General features: G+C 45.5%; 2 protein-coding genes across 5 annotated transcripts in view; one reads left to right on the top strand and one right to left on the bottom strand.

Annotated features, from left to right (window-relative positions):
• The window catches only part of rap1gds1 (RAP1, GTP-GDP dissociation stimulator 1), a 45,220-nt gene extending 31,884 nt beyond the window's left edge, over window positions 1-13,336 (top strand). For all 3 annotated transcript variants that reach the window (XM_036550944.1, XM_036550946.1, XM_036550943.1), the window contains 8 exons: window positions 1,814-1,957; window positions 3,820-3,951; window positions 5,005-5,139; window positions 5,501-5,626; window positions 9,415-9,554; window positions 11,151-11,277; window positions 12,477-12,605; window positions 13,173-13,336. In XM_036550944.1, coding sequence (XP_036406837.1) covers window positions 1,814-1,957; window positions 3,820-3,951; window positions 5,005-5,139; window positions 5,501-5,626; window positions 9,415-9,554; window positions 11,151-11,277; window positions 12,477-12,605; window positions 13,173-13,300 — 1,061 coding nt within the window. In that variant the 3' untranslated portion in view covers window positions 13,301-13,336. The remainder of the gene's footprint in view (window positions 1-1,813; window positions 1,958-3,819; window positions 3,952-5,004; window positions 5,140-5,500; window positions 5,627-9,414; window positions 9,555-11,150; window positions 11,278-12,476; window positions 12,606-13,172) is intronic.
• Window positions 13,337-15,380: 2,044 nt separating this feature from the next.
• Window positions 15,381-21,571, bottom strand: part of tspan5a (tetraspanin 5a) — a 32,152-nt gene continuing 25,961 nt past the window's right edge. The window contains exons 7-11 of one of the 2 annotated variants that reach the window (XM_036551511.1): window positions 20,408-20,524; window positions 19,253-19,314; window positions 18,407-18,500; window positions 16,816-16,861; window positions 15,381-16,556 (exon numbers count right to left, since the gene is read on the bottom strand). In XM_036551511.1, coding sequence (XP_036407404.1) covers window positions 18,428-18,500; window positions 19,253-19,314; window positions 20,408-20,524 — 252 coding nt within the window. In that variant the 3' untranslated portion in view covers window positions 15,381-16,556; window positions 16,816-16,861; window positions 18,407-18,427. The remainder of the gene's footprint in view (window positions 16,557-16,815; window positions 16,862-18,406; window positions 18,501-19,252; window positions 19,315-20,407; window positions 20,525-21,571) is intronic. The other variant, XM_036551512.1, reaches the window with a different exon arrangement.

Raw genomic sequence — 21,571 nt, 5'->3', positions numbered from 1 at the left:
ATTTTAAGAGCAGGGGGATGACTTTCTCAGTTCGTCATCCGGCACTTAGATGCGGTCGGGCTTCTCAGATGCCTTGCCCGGTTAAACATGGCCGGTCTAATGAGGTGGCAATGACCTCTAGACGTGAAGCTCTCAGTTATGTCTTGTAGTCTTGATAATTTTCAGTCACTCAATGTGTGAAGGGGCTGTCTCCTTCATAGACACATCATAGTGAATCTCTCTGTAGGCTGTTCGTTTCTGTAACCCCGGGCTACCAGGTGGTCATTTTTTTCCATAAAAAGGCCCGTGTGGTTTAGACGCTCAAGCTATGGTTTACAGTGCATTTCTCATTCATCGTGATGGTGGGTTGGCATATTGTTCTGTCACTAATGTCAGATTTGACTGTACAACATCTTGATATGATGATGGTTAAACCCCTTCTTGTCCATACAGTTCAACTTGTTTCAGCCCCATCAGATGTGATCTAATTTCCCTTCTAGCACCGAACTTTTCAGCTATTGTTTTATCATTGTTTTTTTTTTGTTCCCTTTGTCTACAGCTTTAAATAAATCTCACATTCAGAAAAAAAGATAAAATTAAAATCAGATCTGGCTCTGTCCCAGTTGTGATGGAGGGGAAAAAAAAAGATATTTCTCCTGTCTTTGTTAACAGCCAGCTTTCTTCCCTTGCTGTGGTGTGAAATTGCGCTGGCTGCAGAGCAGTGTTCTGGGGGATGAAAGGAGAAAGGCGTATTGTTATTGTCATTCCGCGCATAGCCGCTTCTCCCATGCTGTCAGTCTCCAAGACAACGTCCTACTTTAGCTACTCTGAGAGATGGCCGCGGCGCGCTCACGTGGGTCACGAGTGGCAGGAGAGCGTTCTCCCTGCTCGGCTGAGAGTGCTGCCGAGCTGCAGCGTGGTTATGCAACAGTCCGGACTCCAGTCGCAGCTGATGGAAGAGGCGCTGTGTGGATCTCTGTACGAAGCTCTGTCGCAGGGTTGGAAACAGGGAATGCCTCAGGAACGGAGGCGTTGTCCTGCACCAAGTGGCCATGTTAGACAGGCCTAAACACGCCACCTCGATTAGCATGTTCCTCTGTTTGCTATGTTTGACTGCAGCGCTCCTGACACAAACCCCACCCATGCTGGTGGTGTCTGTCGGAACTTACATAATTATCAAGTGAATATTCTTTCGGTATCAGTAGCCAGGAAATCTTCCCTGATACATTTTTAAAAGGAGGCACATGAAGTGTGCGTGACGCAGCGAGGAATGGATGAGCTTTAAACGTGGTCAGTGCGTTTGGTTTCCTCTGTCCTCGGGCCTCTTTGTGTGTCCGTCTCCCCGGAGAGAGCTGCGTGCTTCACGGTGATGTCATTGTGATTCTGAGCGGCGTGCAAGATCCCCGTGGATCAACACATTTTGCTCTCCTCCATCTTCCCACCCCCCTATAGCCTTTCTGCCTTTCCTGCTCTTGCTGTGGGGAATTTATTACCCATAACTCCGTCTTGGCCAGCACATCAGTCTGTCTTATGTCCCCATGTAGAAACTCCATGTGGCCAATATGGTTCAGTGCACTGACCTTTGTTGTATAATCAGTATGCTGACGAGTGTTGAGTGGTCAGTTTTGTGTAATTAGTGTAAAGTCCATTGCTGTGCAGTCAGTATGGTAAAATTAGCATACACACCTACTCACCTAGTACTCACTGTTGTGTAATGACTCAGTGAAGTGACCAGCACAGTGTTGTCAGCAAGGCATTGCACAGTAGCTGCACTCTGGAAAAAGCTCTGTTCGTTACAGTGTGTTGAGCAGCGCTGTTTGCGTCTCCCCTGCAGACGTGATCAAGCTGCAGCTGGTGGAGGCGGGTCTGGTGGAGTGCCTGCTGGACGTGGTGGCTCAGACGGTGGACGGGGAGAGGGAGGAGGACATCTCGGAGCTGAAGACCGCCTCCGACCTCATGGTGCTGCTGCTGTTGGGAGGTAAAGATCCTGTGGCTTACTCCAGTGGAACCCTGGCATTCTTATGCCTCATATCTTGATAATGGTTTTTTTCCATAATGCGACAATGGACTGGTCAACAGTGAATGCAGTGGCCATTTTTGGAAAGCCAGAATGGAAGGTTTATGACTGATGGCTTCGACTATGTTGGTGTCTTTGCTCGTTCTTCATATGATGGGAAGATCTCAGAAACCATCTTTTCCTGTCCCTGTGTACTGCATAGTGTCTCTATAGCCAGCACATGAGGAAAATTTTTTTATCTCCACAAAAGTACTTTCAGTGTTCAAAAAGTTATTCAGATGTACAAAGCAGACATACTCCTACTAAAAACTAAACAAAACCAATTTGGGTCACATTACCTCACACAAACTGCAAGTAGTACAGAATTCAGAAGATGAGGAAGAAAGCAGGATATGATTGAGGTTTGGCCATTTTTTGTGTGGCTATATGAAGTCTGAATGCTGTGTGTTCAAATGAAGTTAGAAGGTGCAGTAAATGTAAGTAAATGTTTGGGTCATCGTGGTTATTGCTGCATGTAACCCCAAAATGGGCCTGACTCTTTGTTGTGATGGTATCTGGTAGGTGTCACCAACCCCTAACGTGGCATATGACATACCTGCCATCCCAATTACTACACTTTAAATGGTAGACAGCAAAGAGACAGCTATGTGACAGCAAGCTAACAGCAATGAGACAGTTATTCATGTGCGGTTTAACACATTCTTCCTGACCTTTATACATATTTTCCTTCAAGTCTTTCATCCATATTTTTAACCCAACATGCGTTTTCCTAATGAGAGCGAAGCAGGCCGTGCCGCTGCAGGAATGTGAATGAGCGTGCTCGCAGGCCGTCTGTCACAGTCACGCATGGGGAGCCGAGAGGCAGCGACCGGCCCCTCCGCCGAGCGGGTGTTTGATCAGCCCCGCGCTGCCGTCTGTGTGTACCCTGCTCCGGGAGCCCGCCGAAGGAGAGCGGCTCACATGAATTTTTCATACAGTATGAATATTTCACAGCGCTGAATAAGTAAGCGCGCATTAATAGAATTCGGGGGCGATTACAATGGGCTGGGCAGGACCACTTCCTCTCGGTCACAGGGATCTCAGAGTGTGTGTGTGTGTGTGTGTGTGTGTGTGTGTGTGTGTGTGTGTGTGTGTGTGTGTGTGTGTGTGCGCACACGCATGTGCGCGTGCACACACACACACACACACACAAGATTTTCCCTCAATGTGTGTTATATGTAAAGATTTAGGCTAAAAAAATTGATACATTTCAGACACTCTTCCTTCATTACCAGATTATTGTTCTGTTGGTAATCTTTATAATTTACTCAAATTTAACCCCAGGTACACAAGTTAATTACACTGAAATTGCCAGACTATGCAATTCTTCATCCTCAGTCTTCAGTAAAGCTCTATGTTCAACAGAAATGGATTATGTTATTATTTAAGCCTGTTAGTGGATTTTTGTAAGTGGGTTTTTGGAATTGCTGTTTCTGAACAGAGGCAGTCACCAGTGAATCCTCTCAATGAAACTTGAACACCTGCTTGAGTTTTTTTAGTTAAAAACAATAAGTAATTAACAGTAAGCATCCAATGACGGCTGTGTGCTGAAATGTTTGGATTTAATACTCATTTAAAAACGCTGGGTGCTGATATAGGCTCTGAAATAATCTTCATTTTAACACATTGAGTTGAATAATTGAATCTCCATTGAAAGTTTTTCTCACCTCCCAATGTGTGAGTGTGACTCTCCTTGACGTGCAAGTATGTCAGTATCTCCCCAGGCACAATTTGAGGGTTATTGACTTCTCTCTCTCTCTCTCCCCCCCCCCATCCCATTCCAGATGAGTCCATGCAGAAGCTTTTCGAGGGGGGCAAGGGCAGTGTGTTCCAGAGGGTACTCTCCTGGGTGCCTTCCCATAACCATCAGCTGCAGCTGGCAGGGGCGCTGGCCATTGCCAACTTCGCCCGCAACGGTAAGCGCCTTCCCCTGCTCCGAAAAACACTTACGCTGTACTCCATGTCCTCTCTGCAGCAGTGCCTCTGATCAGGCAGCAGCTTTGACAGGCTGGGTGAACCGTGGAGAGGAGAGAGACCCAGAAAGTCCCTACAGCTCTGTGTATCCGTGGGACTCTTTAGCACTGAGTCACAGTAGTGTGGGATGTCGTTTGCATTACAGAGATCTTTGTTTGTATCTCTGTGACATGATCCATTGGGTTGTAGTTGCGTTGGTTGCCGATTTACTTACAGCATGTAATTTTAGAGCACTCCATAAACAGTGTGTTTTGATTCTAAGGTAATATAAGATCATAGTCCTGTTAACATTATGAGTGATATTGGGTGTATCAGCAGTTCAAGATCAAAAGTCTCAGTCTGGAGATTGTTTCCTCAAGAGAGCAGAAATGGCAAAACAGTGTCAATCATGTGCAGATGGTTTCCCTTTAGGGCCGTGGTGTTGGTAGACAGACTAGATCCTGAGAAAGTCTCAGACTTTTTCCACACAGTGGCTGGGGTTCGGATTAGGGTTGGAAAGGCTGATCCAAGGGACCACAGGACCATACTCCACTGGAGTATGCCATTTGGCATGAGAGTGCCCCCTGGTGGTTTCAACATGTAGTGTGTGCTCTCCTGGATACCATTTAGTGACGACCTTCGTGCTACAAAGATTTCAGCCAAAATGAGATTGAAATACCTGAGAGCTGACTTTTTTTTTTTTGCTCTGATTAAAGTATTGCCCATTTCGGCTCTGCTCCAAATGTATTGCAGATGGCCTTTTATTGCTGAAACGAGCCGCATCTCTGGATGCACCGAATTTTAAAATGTTGCAGTATCATTAATCATGTCACCAGACCAATGTATTTTTTTGCAGAGCCTTCACTTTAATTTTGAGTGACCTCTCTGCGTTGTTGAGTGTCAGTAAGACTAACGGTTCGCCATTGGCCGAAAGACAGCCTCTCACAGCTGGACGTACGTGTGCCCGGGGGCCGTGTATGACGGGGGCGGGGGGGACTGTGGTGTGTGTCCTGCAGATGGAAACTGCATCCACATGGTGGACACGGGGATCGTGCAGAAGCTGCTGGATTTGCTGGAAAGACACGTGGACGAGGGGAACGTCACTGTACAGCACGCTGCGCTCAGTGCCCTGAGGAACCTGGCCATCCCCGGTACGCCCCGCCCACTACACACCTGGGTGATGTTCCCGCCCACTACACACCTGGGTGATGTTCCCACCCACTACACACCTGGGTGATGTTCCCATCAGATACATTAATGTGAAAGTCCAATACAAGCTGTACCAGTTAATTCATAAATTATGATATATATAATTGTAAGTAATTATAATAGTGTTGCGCTTTAGCTATCACTTGAGAACATATCAAGATCTGTAATCTTGTGATTACTATGCAGAAAAACTGCGTTTATGACGACCAGGAGTATAAGGCGACAGACACCAACATGGTAAGATATGAGTGTGAAGTTGTCATTTTAAAGAGACTTTTTTTATGTGTGTGTCTTCCTCCTCAGTGGTGAACAAGTCGAAAATGCTCTCTGCTGGAGTGGCGGACGTGGTGCTGAAGTTCCTCAAGTCGGAGATGCCGCCAGTGCAGTTCAAGCTGCTGGGAACGCTACGGATGCTGATCGACACGCAAGGTGGGTGCTGCTCCAGTCAGGCCGGCCGCCTTCCTCGGGACAGAGAACATCTTCCGATACAGTGGGAGCGGTCCGCTTTCGGCCTGCTGTGTGCAGAGAGGAGTGTGGGAGAGAGCGTTGTAGCCCAGCCCACAGGCCGAGACTCGCTGAGTGAGCCTGTGGTCTATCCTTAGAGCTGTCCCCATCTGCATGTGGCGATGCCTTATCTCTCATAAACAGCCTGGCTGCTGGAACGCTCAGAACACTGTTAGGGAGAACCAGCAGAAAAGCTAGCTCAGGATCAACCTCCCCTTAAAATTAATGGGTTTGTTAGTAACATGCTTCTGTAACCCACTGGTTAGTCCTTTCATATTAAGCACTGAAAATATAAGAACGTTTGTTTATATTAATTTATTTTTGATACAGTAGTACTATCCTGTAAAAGCAGGGTCTTTTAGGGATCTTTTATTTTTATCTCCATAATGATTTTTGACAGGTAATGATTTTTTATATGAATATGGTCACCAAATCTAAATGAGATCAAGGTGGTAATTGCCCACAGGAAATTCTTTAACTGTCATATATGTTCTCCAGATCAAAAAAACAAAAATGTTTTGTAGCAATTAAAAAAAATAGTAATATTCCATAGGAAAGATAGTAATATTTGAAAGATTAATATAACATAAAATCATAACAGATCGAGATGTTCTTAGTTAGTATAAATATATCTAAGGCCTCTTTGTGCCGAATTTGTTTTTTTTTTTTTCCCAGTCCTATCCACTGGCCTCCATTTCTAAGGGGGGGGGGGGGGGGGCACATCCCCACATCCCCCTCCACCACATCCCCACATCCCCACATCCCCACATCCCCCTCCAATCCTGCCAGCTGTCGCACTCTCCACAGGGCCACTGTCTCTGCACTGTCACTCTCCCTCTCTCTCACAGTCACGGGACAGCTCTGCAGGAGGACTTCTATCCCAGGATTCCCTGCCGCCCTCCCAGCATGCGGTCCACCATAAATCTCTCATTACTGTTGTATGCGCTGTGTCGGGGGTTTATCCCCTCTTTGAAGAAGCGCAGAGAAACGAAGGAGACAGAAGGCTGTGCTCACTGTACTGACAGGGTGGTGATGGAGAAACAGTGACCCATTAATGCTCTGCCCTGAGTGCAAGGATTGATTGGTGTGCTTCCAAAAGCAACCTGGATGGAATGTGCCACAACACAATTATCAGTGTCATTCTAGGGGGAAATCAATCATATTTCAGCAGGATTTAATTGATATGGATTGGTGTATGAAAATAAGATAAGTGCTGCATTATAATGTCCTCAGGATAGTTTTCACCAGCCGCAGTATAACTTCCCCACTATATGATGAGGAGACTGTTGCCATTGTATTCCTCTATGTTTTAGCATGAGCATTACATTTGAATGCAACTCTGACTGCAGCTTTAGATGCAAAGTTGTTTGGACTGTAATCGCCTTGTCATATCATCTACATTAATGATGCCCTTGGAGAACCTCGCTCATTAAGGTCAATCTTAATACAGCTATGTCGAGCACTTTTCACAGGCCCAGATACCACTGCCACAAAGACATTCAGATGCTAGATGCTACAGTTACAGATGCCACTGCCAGAAAGATACCCCCTCAGTCCTGGTGGTCTAAAGCTGTGGTCCTTTTTGCACACACACAACACACACCAACGACGCAGCTTTCACTGGCATCCTAGTTTCTACGTGATGGTTGCAGAATCAGTTCAGACATTTCTTCTATACCTGTGAAATGCAGGCTTTCAGGGGTATAAAGGAATTATACACCCAGCCTAGGGTGTAGGGTGTAGGGTATAGGGTGTAGGGTGTAGGGTATAGGGTGTAGGGTGTAGGGTATAGGGTTGGGGTTATGGGAAAAGTGCACATCCCTTCGCATCGTATTGGATCCTGCAGTCCGTCATTAAGAATGTGCAACAGTGCTGTTAACGGAACACAGCAGAAATCGCTAGGACCATCTCCCACATTTTATCACAGAGAACAGTTCGGTCTGTACGAAATGTTAAAATGAAATGTGCAGCTTAGGTGTGATGCCAGCTCTGAGCTGCATCATCTCACACACACACACACACACACACACACACACACAGGAACATCAGCTTCCATTATGGAGTCTCGCCCGCGGAGAATAGCTGCCGCTGACACAGAGCCAGCTCTCCTCCCTCCACCGCTGAGAACAGCCTGATAAGAGCGATTCCAGTGGGCTGCCGGAGATGGAATCTCGTACTGTACCCCTGTAATGGGTGGAGAATAGACAGCGTGTGTCTGAGCGGCGCCCCTGGGGCGGCCGAGGGTTTGGCCTGTCACTGCGACCTGCAATCAGAGGGCCAAATCCCCACAGCCCCGCAGGAAACGCCTCGCATCTCAGACAACCTCTCTGCCCTCTCGTTCCGTCCCGGCCCTCGGCTCCGCAGATACGCCCGTGGCAGTTTATCTCCATTAGCGAGCTCCCGGGCTCAGAGCGGTTTCCACTGCTGTCTGTCATTCTGTCCCCCCCCCACACCCCCCCCAACCTCTACTCTCTCTCCCGATGGAACAGGGAGAGGCCTGTTGAGCCAGTGGCAGCACTGGTTTGCACTGTAAGGGTGTGGGTGTGGAGCCTCCCTCTCCTCTCCCCCCGCCCCCTCACCCCCCAAAAAAATATTTTGATTACCCTGCTGATGTGGATCAGGATTCTTGTCCCAAGGGACAGCTGCAGATTATTTTCTACTGCCCTGACTTAATTGTTGAAGATTATTCATACAAATCCTCCCCCTTTCTCCCTCATCCTCCCCATTTCTGTTACTCTCCCTCGGAGCCAGTGAGAGGCAGGCCGCACCGGCGCGCGTCCCGCTTTGGTGACTGTGCAGAACGGTGAGGCCTGCGGCTCTCCTGTGAGCTGCACTGGCCCCATTTTCTCACTGCCGAGATTAGGAAAAAGCTTTCGCCGGAAGGCCTTGAACATTTCCTCCTAGCCCATAAACCTTTTTTTAAATGACAAACAAGTGGGTTTCTAGGCTTAAGGCACTGCATTAATCCTCCTGGATGTGTCGGCCCTGATAAATAATGCATGCACTCTATTTTCCTTGCTGGAACCTGGGCCAGACCTGCACAACAGGAGGGGCACACCCAGACAGGAAGTTGGTTACTCCCTCTCTGAGGGGGCTGCGGTGACATCGGTGTAACGTTATTTAGCTGCTCGAATGTTATAGGAACGTACACTGCGTGTATTAGATGTGGAGAAATAAAGCAGTGGCACTAAAGACACCCACAGGATCACAGCAGGAGTCTCAGATTAATGACGGCCTATCATCACTCAGTCAGGGATTCGTTCAGCTGTGATCAGCACTGTTTACTCAACGTCTAATTACTGCGCATAATCTAATTATACTTGACATCAGAAAGTGATAAGTGAGAGTGGCTGTGGCTGAGAGAAGTTTTGGCGCTGACTTATGACTGCATAAAGCCCAGGTAAAGCCTTAAACATGATGGCGGCATAGACCAGCCGTCAAATTACTGCGCATAGTAAGAGAGTGATAGCTTTTCTGACATGCTCTCTGAGGGGGATGCTAAACTGGAATCTTGGACTTGGCAGCATACACAGTCTCTCCCTCCCCCTCCCTCTCTCATATACTCCTCAAAGGAGAAGAGGCTTTATCGGTAGTATCTTCAGAACATTTAGTTATTAGGATATCACCGTCTGGCTGCTCGTGACCCCTCCCGCCACCATCCAGCCCCTCCTCCCCTGACGCCTGACCCCTGGCCGTTTGTGTCTTTGTTGCAGCGGATGCCGCGGAACAGCTGGGGACCAATCCGAAGCTGGTGGAGCGGCTGGTGGAGTGGTGTGAGGCCAAAGACCACGCGGGGGTGATGGGGGAATCCAACAGACTGCTCTCAGCCCTGATCCGGCACAGCAAATCAAAGGTCAGCCCAGGCGCCTCTGCACTGAGCACAGACTGTAACCGCACCAGACACACCCTCCTTCTGTGCCTCACTGACTCATATCACGTGATACATTTCTTTCACCACCTAACCGTAGCATCACAGTGGTTATCTTCTCATATCACTCCACTCATCATGCGGTATCACCCTTCTGCAACTCCTAAATATTCACAGGATTTTAGGCTTCATTTTCAGGCACTAATTAGACTGTTGTGTTTGTGGGTTTGTGAGGGCTGGTTCCCATGGCTCTCAGCCCCGGGACACACGCAGCGTGACAGGTTTTTGCGTAACATGCGCCTGCATTTCTCACGTCAGCAAAATGAATGAATTCGAGTCATCGGGCAACCACAACGCTCGGCCCTGAATGTGCGGCTGATTGAGCTACGGACAATGAGGCCCTCTTTGAGAAAAACAATATCATAATGTCTTATTGTACTGTATTGTTTTGTCTTTCTCTGAGAATGCTTCTCATTGTCCTTAGCTCAGTCACCAGGCATCCAGAGTCTAGATTAGAAATTACTTGCAGCCTCCAGATTGTTTGTATTCTTCTATAAATAATGCTGATGCATCTTTAAATCATGTTAGGCCATGTTCATGTCTGTTACCATATTTTAATATTCATTATAAATCCATACATCCATATATAATGGATAATAATTGTAAGTATAATAATAATTAAAAAGAATAAAATTTTATGGATAATTATACTTTATATAGGCAATTCTATATATAATTTTATTCTTTGTAAAATGTATCATTCTAAAAGAGTGCATTTTTATGTAACAGCCCTCATGATTTGACTTGCAGTTAAAGAGTATGGTACGCTGCATTTCCCAGGGATTTTTTTGCTCTATTACTGTGAAATCCTGGAGGAGAATGACTCAGAACTGTCAGACTGGTGGAACTCTGGGCCCGGTTCTGCCCGGATGTGATTAATGAGCTACAGTGCTGAAATGCTGTCATCCTATTTACAGTTTGTTCTTAACTGCTAAACCTCTGGTTCTCATTCTGACTGTGAATAAGATTTCTGAATGCATTTTGCCTAAAAGAGAGGTAGAACATGACACATGTATAAATCATGTGCATTTTTATTTTTGAAGAATGAGCAGCAAGGAATTCTTTTTTTTTTAAAAGGTGACATCTGATGCATTAATACAGTTGGTCAGCAAAATATCAATGGCTCCACTTCAGTTTCAATAACTGTGGAAAAGTCATACAGTAAACTTGGTTTCACCTAAATATATGAAAGGTCCTGATCAAATCAAAACATACAGGCTTACCTTACTGTGGAATTGTTGGCAGCAGTGTGAAGTTATGGATAGGGTGCAGGACGCTTGCCCTGTAGATTGTGGGTAAATTGTGAGACTAAAGTTTGCCTGGAGAACTGGACTTGCTTTGGAAACCAATAAAACAGTCTACTGCCGTTGTTGTGGTTGATGGTACAGTGGTTGATGTTGAATGATGTTCACATTATGGTTGTGAAAACAGTTACACTCTCCCCAGTCAGTCCTGCATTATCACAATTAGTCTGTGATTACCGTGCGAAAGTGAGGCCATAACCGTTTGTGTCTGTCCCAGGACGTTGTCAGGACGGTCATCCAGGGTGGCGGGGTGAAACACTTGGTAACCATGGCGACAAGTGAGCACATGATCATGCAGAACGAAGCCCTGGTGGCTCTCGGGCTCATCGCGGCACTGGATTTAGGTAAGGATCAAGGATTTTGCCACGCCCACAGGCCAGGTACTGTGCCGTTCAGCATCAGCGCATCACATACTGCATGCCCCAAAGGTGAAAGTGAGTTGCCCAGGAAGTTCGGCTGATCCACTCATGTGTAGGGATTGTTCCGTTTCTCTCTGTGGTGGGGGAGCAGTAAGGCTTTTAATCATACAAAGGCGCACTCTGCAGACTGTTCCGCTGCCTGGGCCGAGCTCGTTTTAATAAACGTGCGACGCCCCTGGCCCGACTGGCTTACAACAAGAGCTCACCGGCTGCAACAGTGAGACCTGCAAGCTGCAGACACACGCAGACTTCAGGTACATTCCTCCCACGCGGTGAGAAAGAAATGTGTGAAAAAAGAGGCATGTAGCAGCAGAAATCTGCTTCACACATAGGGTTGAGGATCTGTTGAGGAGAGATGTGCCCTCTGCTTCAGTAACTCTACTGATGGTTCCGTTAGGTCTGTTCCAGCAGCTCCTGCCAGTCGGGCATATCTGAGGGAAGAGACCTTAGCTAATCTCTAATATTCTCGCAGCATTTTTTAATGGCGTGGCAACATTATTGCATTTCTAAACCATCAAAACACTATGTGGATATTATTTGTTTGCGGACAAGTTCCTGTGTTTAGCCTGTGAGCAACCCTTCCCTGCTAATGTTCTCACAGGATAGCATTTACATTTATTCTGTCTGAATTGTTTCACTGCACTGGTGTATAATTCACTCCATAAGAGCCAGCACAGGGATGTGAGGAAGCACTTCAGCTTTAGTCCTGCTGGGGGCGCTCTCACTGAAAATTTCATTCTACATCTTAGTCAGCTGCAGTACATATTGCCCTCCAGCAGGTCTGTGTATAAATCTTAACTTCAAAGCCTTCGCTCCTCTGAGCCCTGTAATAACAGGATGGTGGAGAAAGCTGAAGAGCACAAATTATCAGTATTGTATAGGAAGTTCCGTTTTAATTTTGAGGCCCGTGGAATTGTAAATGGATTTCGCATATACATATAGCCACATGGTAGGTCACATTAGGCAGGCAGGTAGTCATTTCTCCTCAGTTTCTCCAGAAGTCACTTTCGAGCATAAACATAACCAGTAATGTAGATGTAGCTTCTGGTGTGGCAGCACTATTTGCTTTGCACACATGTGTGAGGCTGTGTTTTGTATATTGTATGTGTATGTGTGTGACGCAGACATGGCGGAGAAGGACTTTGTGAGTGCCAGCCTGGTGCAAGTCCTCCACAAGCTGCTGTCGGATGAGAAGAGCGCTCCAGAGATCAAATACAACTCCATGATCCTTATCTGTGCAATCATGGGCTCTGGTAAGGGCGGGGCTGACCGCGGGGAGGGGGGGGGATTCACAGTGACATGTGCTGATCAGGGACCAATCCCGTGTCAGGGGGCTGGTCCTATGTTACATTACATTGTCATTTAGCAGATGCTCTTGTCCAGAGTGACTTACATGTGTGACAATTTTTACATGTTATCCATTTATAAAGCTGGATATTTACTGAGGCAATTGTGGGTTAAATACCTTGTCAAAAGGTACAGCAGCAGTGCCCCAGTGGGGAATCAAACCGGCAACCTTTTACACTGCCGCCCCCTTTGTCATGTTATTACAGTCTTGTTTCTCTTTACTGAAGTGGTGCCTTGTTTTCATTCCCACTGATGTATCAGTTGAACAAAGCAGTTTGTGCCTGAGCATGACAGAGTTTACCTGTTAAAACAGGAGCCCTGGGGTACCCTCAGGTGACAGGGAATAGCAGAACGTCTCTTAAAGGGATGAGGGCAGGTTAGAGACCGTGGAGTATGCTAACTCTGCTCTGGGCAGCCCTCATGTCTTTTGAACATAGATCTGAGCACGGTCCTTGTGTCTTTTGCCTCCGCAGAGCCTCTCCACAAAGAGGTCCAGGGCCTGACGTTCCTGGATGTGGTGTCCAAGCTACGCTCACACGAGAACAAGACGGTGGCACACCAGGCATCACTGACAGAGCAGAGGTTAACGGTGCAGAGCTAAAGGACTAGACCCCCCCCCATCCCCACAACCCCAACCCCCACCCCCGCCCACCCCACCTCACTCTGTGTATTCCGTCGTCACACCCCGAGGTCACCTGTCCTGTCGACAGTCCGCTGTTCCTGCTAACGCCCTTTCTACTACTCACGCATGCATACACAGCTCTGTGCCGTCCCACTGGGGCACCGTTACGCAACCCTCTGCAATACAGAACAAGAACACAAACCACTTTTGAAGACCATAGCTGTGATACAAATCCTCTAATATAAAGACAAAAAAAGGGAAGAAAAAAAAAAAGCATCCACATATCCATGAAGTGTCCGACGTGTCCCGTGTAGCTTGAATTCCAGCGTAGTTGAGACGTGCATGTTTTAGTCCAGTTGATGGTGTAACAGTGTTTGGCCCTCGCCTGCTCACAGGTGCCCCCACCCCCACCCCCCCACACCCCCCAGCCCTGGCATATCCATGTAGAGATATAGCGGTGTTATACTGTACGTGGGAGGGCTGTATAGGGATTGGGAGGATGTAGTCTCGGGTCACTCCCCTGCCACTTTTGGTCTCAATCTTCAGAGCACCCCACTCCCAATCCCCCTCCCCTTGCCAGGAGCAGAGACAGGGGGCCACCACTCCCCTCTCACCAGTCTTGCGGATTTTAAAAAAAAAAACAAACAATAAAACCTTAAGCAAACAGAACAAATAACCATGACTCCTAAGATTATACAATAAAGACTCTAGTGGTCCAATGTATGGATGTGAATCTGTATTTTGTGTGCTGTGTTGGAGGTGATCTGTGCGGCTCAGGTAGGGCTGCAGACAGAGCCCTGAGGTGGGAGTTCTGCGTAGCTTTCGGGGGTCGTGACCTCCAGGTGAGTGACAGGTAGGCAAGGTACTGGCTATCTGAAGGGCTACCGCAAAACTGGCCAGAACTCAGCAGGATCCAGCCAATAGTCTAGTAATACCCGTCTTTGGCACTTCGCCTACACATATACGTGACAGTGTGTGATTAGATTTTAAGAAAAACTCCATACCAGGATGGCACTTAAGAGTGTGTGGTTGTGGGTGTTCTCCCAGGAGGAATGTGATCATGTACATATTTGCCAATGGTACAGTAATATTTTTAGCCAGACTGGCAGTTTACAGGTTTCATGGCTTCCCCCACAGTTTGCGGGAAGCTGACATTCCATCTGGTTGGATATTGTTTAAGTCCTTAACCATTTTTTGTCAATTTATTTAATGTAATTTATTAGATTTGTAACCTAAGAAACAAATCTATCAGAAACGAGCACCATGACTGCATAAGATATTTAAACTTTAATGTCTGTTGTAAATGTCTGTTGCTGTCTTGTACATTTCAAGGATTGAAAACTCATGGGAAAATTAAAAACTATTGCTGGCTATAAGATCTGTTTTTTTTTCTATTGTATTAGCTGAGATTTGATGCCTGCAAAATCATCTCATCTGAGAGCTTGGGAACTACATTTAATTTGCCGGCTCCCTCTGGGCTGTAGAACCCTATGAAATTGCACTGAGCCGGCCACTCGGAGTGTGCATCAGAACCGTGTCTTCTGCAAGCTTTCCCTAGTGGACCCGCAAGGGCCATGGTTTATATAATTGTTTAAACTGAGCATTATATAAAGCAGGTATATGTCTCAGTTTGTGCCTTTGTCAACATCTTCCTCAGACATTATTTCCATTCTGTTATTTCTGCAGTTTTTGGGGTGCATATGTGCTGGTTTGGGTGAAAATCAAGTCAGCGGCCCAAGGCACAGCCAGTCACTCACCATGCAGGGGATTCTGGGACGTAGACATATCGCTTACAGAGAGGGGTGAGTTCACAGGAGTTTGCTAGTATTCCGTGCCCCGCCTCCCACTTGGGATGGGAGCTGCCAACCCTGCTCCGGTTCTGGGGCCAGGGGTGACATGTACCAGGGCAGAGCGGTCACAAACAGGCCATTGTCTGCACCGTGAAGCATGTAACCGAATGAGACGGCTCGGTGCTCACCCCTCTGACTTCAGTGTGCAGCATGCAGTTAAAAACCCAGCTCCAAAGGCACCAGGAAAACCAGGCCCGGACCAAAAGAAAACCCATATTCACATTCGGTTATCTTTTTTTTTTTTTTCTCCACTTTTTTTTTTATTATCCTAGACAATGTCAGTGGGGTACAGAAATAAGGCTGGCTGTAAGTTCACAGGGCAGTTGGAACAGAAGTGAAAGTTAAGAAGGTGGAAGTTGTGAGCGTGGGGAGAGAGCTGCTTTGACTGGCGGAAAAAGCGGGCGAGTCCTCACAGCACAGATGTGGTGTGGCGCGAGGCGTCGGGTGAGAAAAACACCTCGCCCTTTTCGCGAGGGACTCAACAGGGTCCTCTTTCACACAAGTGTACAGGCGCTGAGGTACACTAGCACCCGCTCGGATTTATGACAACAGCAGAAATGAGAATTCCAGGAGATGGCTCAGAGGGCCTGGGGAACTGGCTCATGGAGCATCTTTATCACAACTCACAATAACAGGGAACAGATTCTGAAAATCTATCAACAATACAAAAACATCATTTTCTCAGGAAGCAACAAAGCTTTAAAGCACTATTTACAACTTCTATTTATTTGGCAAGAAATACGCCTTTACCCTAAGGCCTATTCATGTCATACCCAAACTGATTCATTTGAAATCAAAACTCATACTTGTACTACAAAGACAGATACCCCACTTGTCTTTTGTAAGACTTAATGAGTTGACAGATACTGTTGAACACTACAAAATGAAGTCAAACTGCCACCTTAAGACGCAGTATATTACACAGACCAAAGCTTCGTCGGCTGAAGGAATTCTGGGAATATGGCTCCTGTCCACAGATTTTGACTGTAGGTTTGCATTTTAGTGTCATTGCTTTTGTATTGTTCTAACCCCTGCATGTTTCAAAGTGGAACAACCACAGCTACGTTTAAATTGGTCATTAGTGTGAAGAAAAGCTTTTTACATCATGAGATACATAGAGAACCAATGCCATTTTGTTAGGCATGCAGTGCATTTACAGAACATCCCACCCCCTCCCCTCCATTTTTTTTTCATTTCTTTTTTTACACAAGGTGTTTGACACCACCACAAATCTTGGAAAAAAAAACTCATGGAACCCCTATAAAAGTATTAATATATACAGATCATAAAACAAATGGTACAGGTAGTCTTTGTACATTTTTCAGGCGCAGTGCGCTCGGCTTGTCCCTCTCTTCCCTCGCTGGTGCCGGCGTTCTTGAGGACACCTGTGGAGAGTCGGACACAACACCTTTTCATTCCTGTCTCAAAATACCCCGACAAGCTCAGTCTACAAAACATTTTCACTTATAAAAATGTTACCAAGAACCTTCAACCATAAAAGAACAGGCCAATTCATACACTCATGGGTACTCATTCTTAGCAGCCTTTTAACATTTACCTCAAAAAAAAAAAAAAAAAAGTTCCCCAGCCTGAATGCCACCACTTTAGATAGTGCCCTGACTAGGTCTACCCCAGTGACGTTACCTGTGTCTTCAAGGACGAGGGTGAGCCGTGGCCTCAGGTGAACAAACTGTAAGAGACAGCGAAAGTGGCGGTCAGAAGGGAGCCCGGCTACTGACGGGAGAGGGCTGCTGCAGTGTGTGCTTCTTGCCTGGAGCGTGGCTGGCCACAGTGCAGCGGGACAGAGCAACAGAGGAGTCGGGCGACAGGTTACTGAAAGGCACAGCGAGGTGACAGATGCGTGGCACGCTGCCCAGAAGTGCAGAGGACAGGCTGACGGCACTTTGGGCTTTCAAATAAATCCAGGAACGGGCCCAACCACGGTGACACGGTAAGGGGTGGAGCGGCGGGACAGAGAACCACATACACAGCTAGGGCTTGTTCCGTTGTCAGGATAGGAATGTGTATGAAATGTGTATGAAGTAATGAGAAATTACAATGCAGTCCCCTCAGTGTGAGGTGTTTCAAAGATGATGACGGAGATTGGTAACTGTAAGGCCCAGTATGATTACAAGTGTGGTCGTGCCATTCCAGTGATCCATCTCTTTAGGTGCGAACATGTTGAAACCTCTACATAATCAAGACCCTGTCATTCCTGCTGAGACAAAAACAGGTAATTTATCTATCACAGCCATGTTCTCTGGCTCTGTGTCGTACTGCCAGACTGAACTGTGTGAATTACATGTACTGGACCAGGGTAGGAATCTTGTTGGCAAGTTGGGATCAGGTCATAAGTGTCACCCACAGATAACCAAGTAAAAGCTCAGATGTTCTGAGAGAGTCTATGATGACTGTAATCAAATTAATAACTAACAATGTTTTCATCCATCCCATCTCCTGTCAAGTGACATGCTGAATTAATGTACAAACACTGTTTCATCTTCAACCCTATTTATGTTTACCATGATTCTCAGATGTGAATTTTTACCAAATAGCTCAGGAAAATAATCTTATTTCTTCCCCAGTAGAGGATACTGGGTATTAGAATACCTCTATCAACTACAGGACCTATAACACCTATTAACATTATCATTAAAATTATTATTAAGGATTACCTTAAACCTCTCTTTTACCACCGTCATTGACAATCAAACTCCAAAAAAGAAGTGTGCTGGTACCAAGTAAGAAATATGATCTACATCCTGGCCACGCATCAGTTTTCAAAAGCAGGAAATATAGTTGTTTAGATTTTTCTGTTGTTACCCATAACATAGTGTTTCCTTCAGTTGTCCGGACCCAGCCAACATATAACATTCTCACAAAATTTCTGTAAAACTGAAGCAACATGCCATAAAAAGCCATAAAAATGATTTGTGCATATGTACAGCAGACAAACTCATCCAAAAAGATTTGTCAGCCTTATTTTTACCTTACTTTCTGCAAATCATTTCTACAACTGGTGTACAAATTATTTTAGTAATAAAATGCGGCAGAAACATTGTGGGAATATTACATAAATGTTAAGCTGCGGCTTTCTTTAGAGAGACAAAAGAAGCAGGCCTTAGGGCTGCTGTGCATAGGGCTCTCTGTCCTGACTGACATCATCAGCGTGACTCCTCGTTAAAAAAAAAAAAAAAGGAAATGTAAAGAAAAGAAAAGTGTCCTTCACACCCACCGGGTAAACACACACACATCCTCATGTGTATGCCCTGGCTTTCTTGCTGGGGTGTGGCAGTGGCGGCCGGCGGGCGGAGAGAGAGGGGGGCACCCTGACGAAGCATGGGGAGGAAGAATGACGGCGTGAGGTGAGAAAGCATGGTGATGGGGAGGGGGGTGGTGCAAAGGGACCGCCTCGGTTTCGAGCTTGCAGCCTGAGCGTTCCACTCAATGAGCACATCCAATGGAATGACTCAACCGGTCTGGACAATGGGACTCTGGATAATGGTCGCAGCCATGGCAAATGCTTTAAACAGGCAGTGATGGGGCTTTAGTCTGGTGCGGTGACCTGGACAGTACTGTGCATGCTGCCTGTGTCATCATATAAATCACTGTTCAGCCTCCAATAAAATAACTCGCTGTGTATCCAAAATACCTGTGAAAAATGCTCATTTCTTTTTGGAGTAATAAATCATTTTTGCTCTCCTACCACAGCATCATAGTAACTGACGTTCCATTATGTAGTACAAATATTCACCAACAGGTGGCACGCTTTTCAAAATAAAATTACAGTCCTTGTACATTTATAGCCTTAATATTCTTTGGGAAAGAATAGTAAAAATATGTTATGGTTCACTAAACCATTACAAACACATCTTCATATGAAGAACTTACCATTCACTTTATATCACTTAACACTTAAGTGATATAGAGTAATTGCTACTTTAAAAGGTTAATATAGCCAATAGAATCAATGCATTAGTAGGACAGCAGTTTTAAGCAGAAATAAAGCAGAAACATTGGAAGATTTATATAAAATTGCATCAGAATGATCTTAATCTAGAATGTTTGACAGATTTCTCACCAGCTCGCCCTCACAGCTTCGATGTCACTGACGAGGTTTTGTGCCAAGCATATCCCGAAAATCTGAAAATATCAAAAACAATCAACTGAACGCTCAGCTTCATAGGATTCAAATACTTTACAGCTCCTTATCAGCACTATTTAAAGCAAATCATACGCTTTACACAGAGGTACAACCAGTGGTTGACCTTTCCCCATACATCTACAGTATAGTATGACTGTTGGTCTGCAGCATTACACACTCAGAACAAGGATACACTGTCAGCTTCCAATTTTGTGAACTGTAAAAAGATAAATCAGAGCATTAGTATATTCCAGTGAAACACCTATTGTTCCAAAGCTATATTAATCCTGTGAAATTTAGTCACTTGTTTTTGAAGATCTTTTTTGAAGATCTTTTCACCATCAAACCACAGACAACTTGGAGCTAAATGGCCTTTTACTTGCGGCTCATGTAGAACAATTAGCTTTTAGCTAATTAGCTTTTGACTCCAGTTGAAGCTGGTGTTGTGTCCATTGTGTCCTGGTGTCTTACAGGTGCTGTCTTACTTGCATTTCAGAATAAATGAATGGAATTAATAAGTATGGAAAAAGTACATAAAGTATCACTACAATTGTTGCTTTTCCCACAACCTCAGTGCTACATGCACATTACGAATTGTTTGAATTGTTAGTGATGTTTCGAGGACAGAAAAGGCTGATCACACTCAGAATGTTTCACCGGTAGGTGTGAAGCCTTTTCCCCACTTACAGATAACTGTCAGAATCGGAGTCAAACATCATTTCACTGATTGCAAGAAGAGGTTGTAGAGAGGTTGCGGGAAGACAAGACATAGTAAGATCTGGAGGTAATTATTACCTGAAATAAGGAATAGAGTTAAATACAATTTCTGATCTAGTCTCAGAAGATTTATAGAGGTCATTTCACCAGCCTCATTTGTTTCAAATCTCATAAAAATAAACAAAGAGAGAAGGGTGTCACACTACAGTTTGGTATAAATCATTCAAATGCCGGCAATGAACAAATATGCTAAGTACATATTTACAACTACAAAAGCGGATCACAAGCATGGCATTAGACTGCCACCCCAGGCTTTGTTTCAGATGTCAGCGGGATTTTACCAGCAGAGGTCCAGCAGAGCAGATGCCTTCTCACCTGGAGCAGTGCGATACCGATAAAGATCCCTGCCACCACAGTCAGGTTGTCCTGCAGCCATTTCTCAAACTGCGGCACACAGCCTTTCACATAAATGTAAGTCTTCTGCTCTGAATCCTGGAGACACACAGTGATTATAAATGAGCTGAGAGTTACACCGCGCACTAAAAAAGCTTGCCCAGTTTAATATTGCCGGATTACAATTCCGTGAAAAGAATGGATGTAATTCAAATGGGGCGAAAAAAAAACAACGAGTAAAACTACTTGAGCAAAGCTCATTGTTATAGTTACATCCCTTCACAAATAAATGATTAAGATTAAGATTTTTTCTAGCTATTCTTCAGAGGAAAAAAACAATCCAACACTAGAACTTTAGTGTTTCCCTGAATGTTTTTTTTTTTTATCAGACTGAGGAAAGCCAAAAAAGCATGAGTTACAAGCAAGAGAAAATTCTAGAAAAACTAGAATAAAGGACATTTTGAGCATTCCTGCTTATTCTCTCACAGTCACATTCAGTCATTAGATTTTTTTTTCTTCAGGCATACGATGACCTCAAACTCAGTAGCCTGAACTACCCTGTCAACTGTGTCTGGAATGTTATGCTAATGAGGTGGTCAAAGGCATTAACTTTCCATCGGTTTTAGTGAGGAAGCCCAGTGGGTCGGGGTTCAGCAACGTGATTCTGCAAAACTTAAACATGAAAGAAGTGCTAGCAGCTGTATTCGTGTCACATCCTTCTAGACCCACCCTGCCTCATTCAGTGCCAACATACTCCCTTGTTCATGAACATAAATGCCCATGTGTTTACCCATACATTAACACTCCAAACTAGAGCCTTATTAGACCATCCTTTACAAGCTCCACATTTTGATTTCCACACACTGGACACACAAACCCAAAAATCCACAAACCTTTGAGCATATGCAGTTGGCTGGTAATGGGTAATGTTTAAAAAATAAATAAAGCAACCCCCCCCCCACCCCTACCACCCACCCCCTCCATGCTGTCTTTCTGTGCAGCCAAAGTGAAGTCAAAAGATTTTCAGTGGAACCGCAGCCAGGAACGGTGGTGTTTTTGCCACACTGAGTGATTCCTGGCAGCTGTCTCCAGTCATTAAAAAACAGAGCTAGTGGATTTAAAAGCGCTTCCAGAACTCTGACAGGC

This window comes from Megalops cyprinoides, chromosome 18 (assembly GCF_013368585.1).
Source record: "Megalops cyprinoides isolate fMegCyp1 chromosome 18, fMegCyp1.pri, whole genome shotgun sequence".
NCBI lineage: Eukaryota > Metazoa > Chordata > Actinopteri > Elopiformes > Megalopidae > Megalops > Megalops cyprinoides.
Note: the sequence above shows the minus strand (reverse complement) of the source record. Positions and strands in the feature narration are given on the sequence as shown.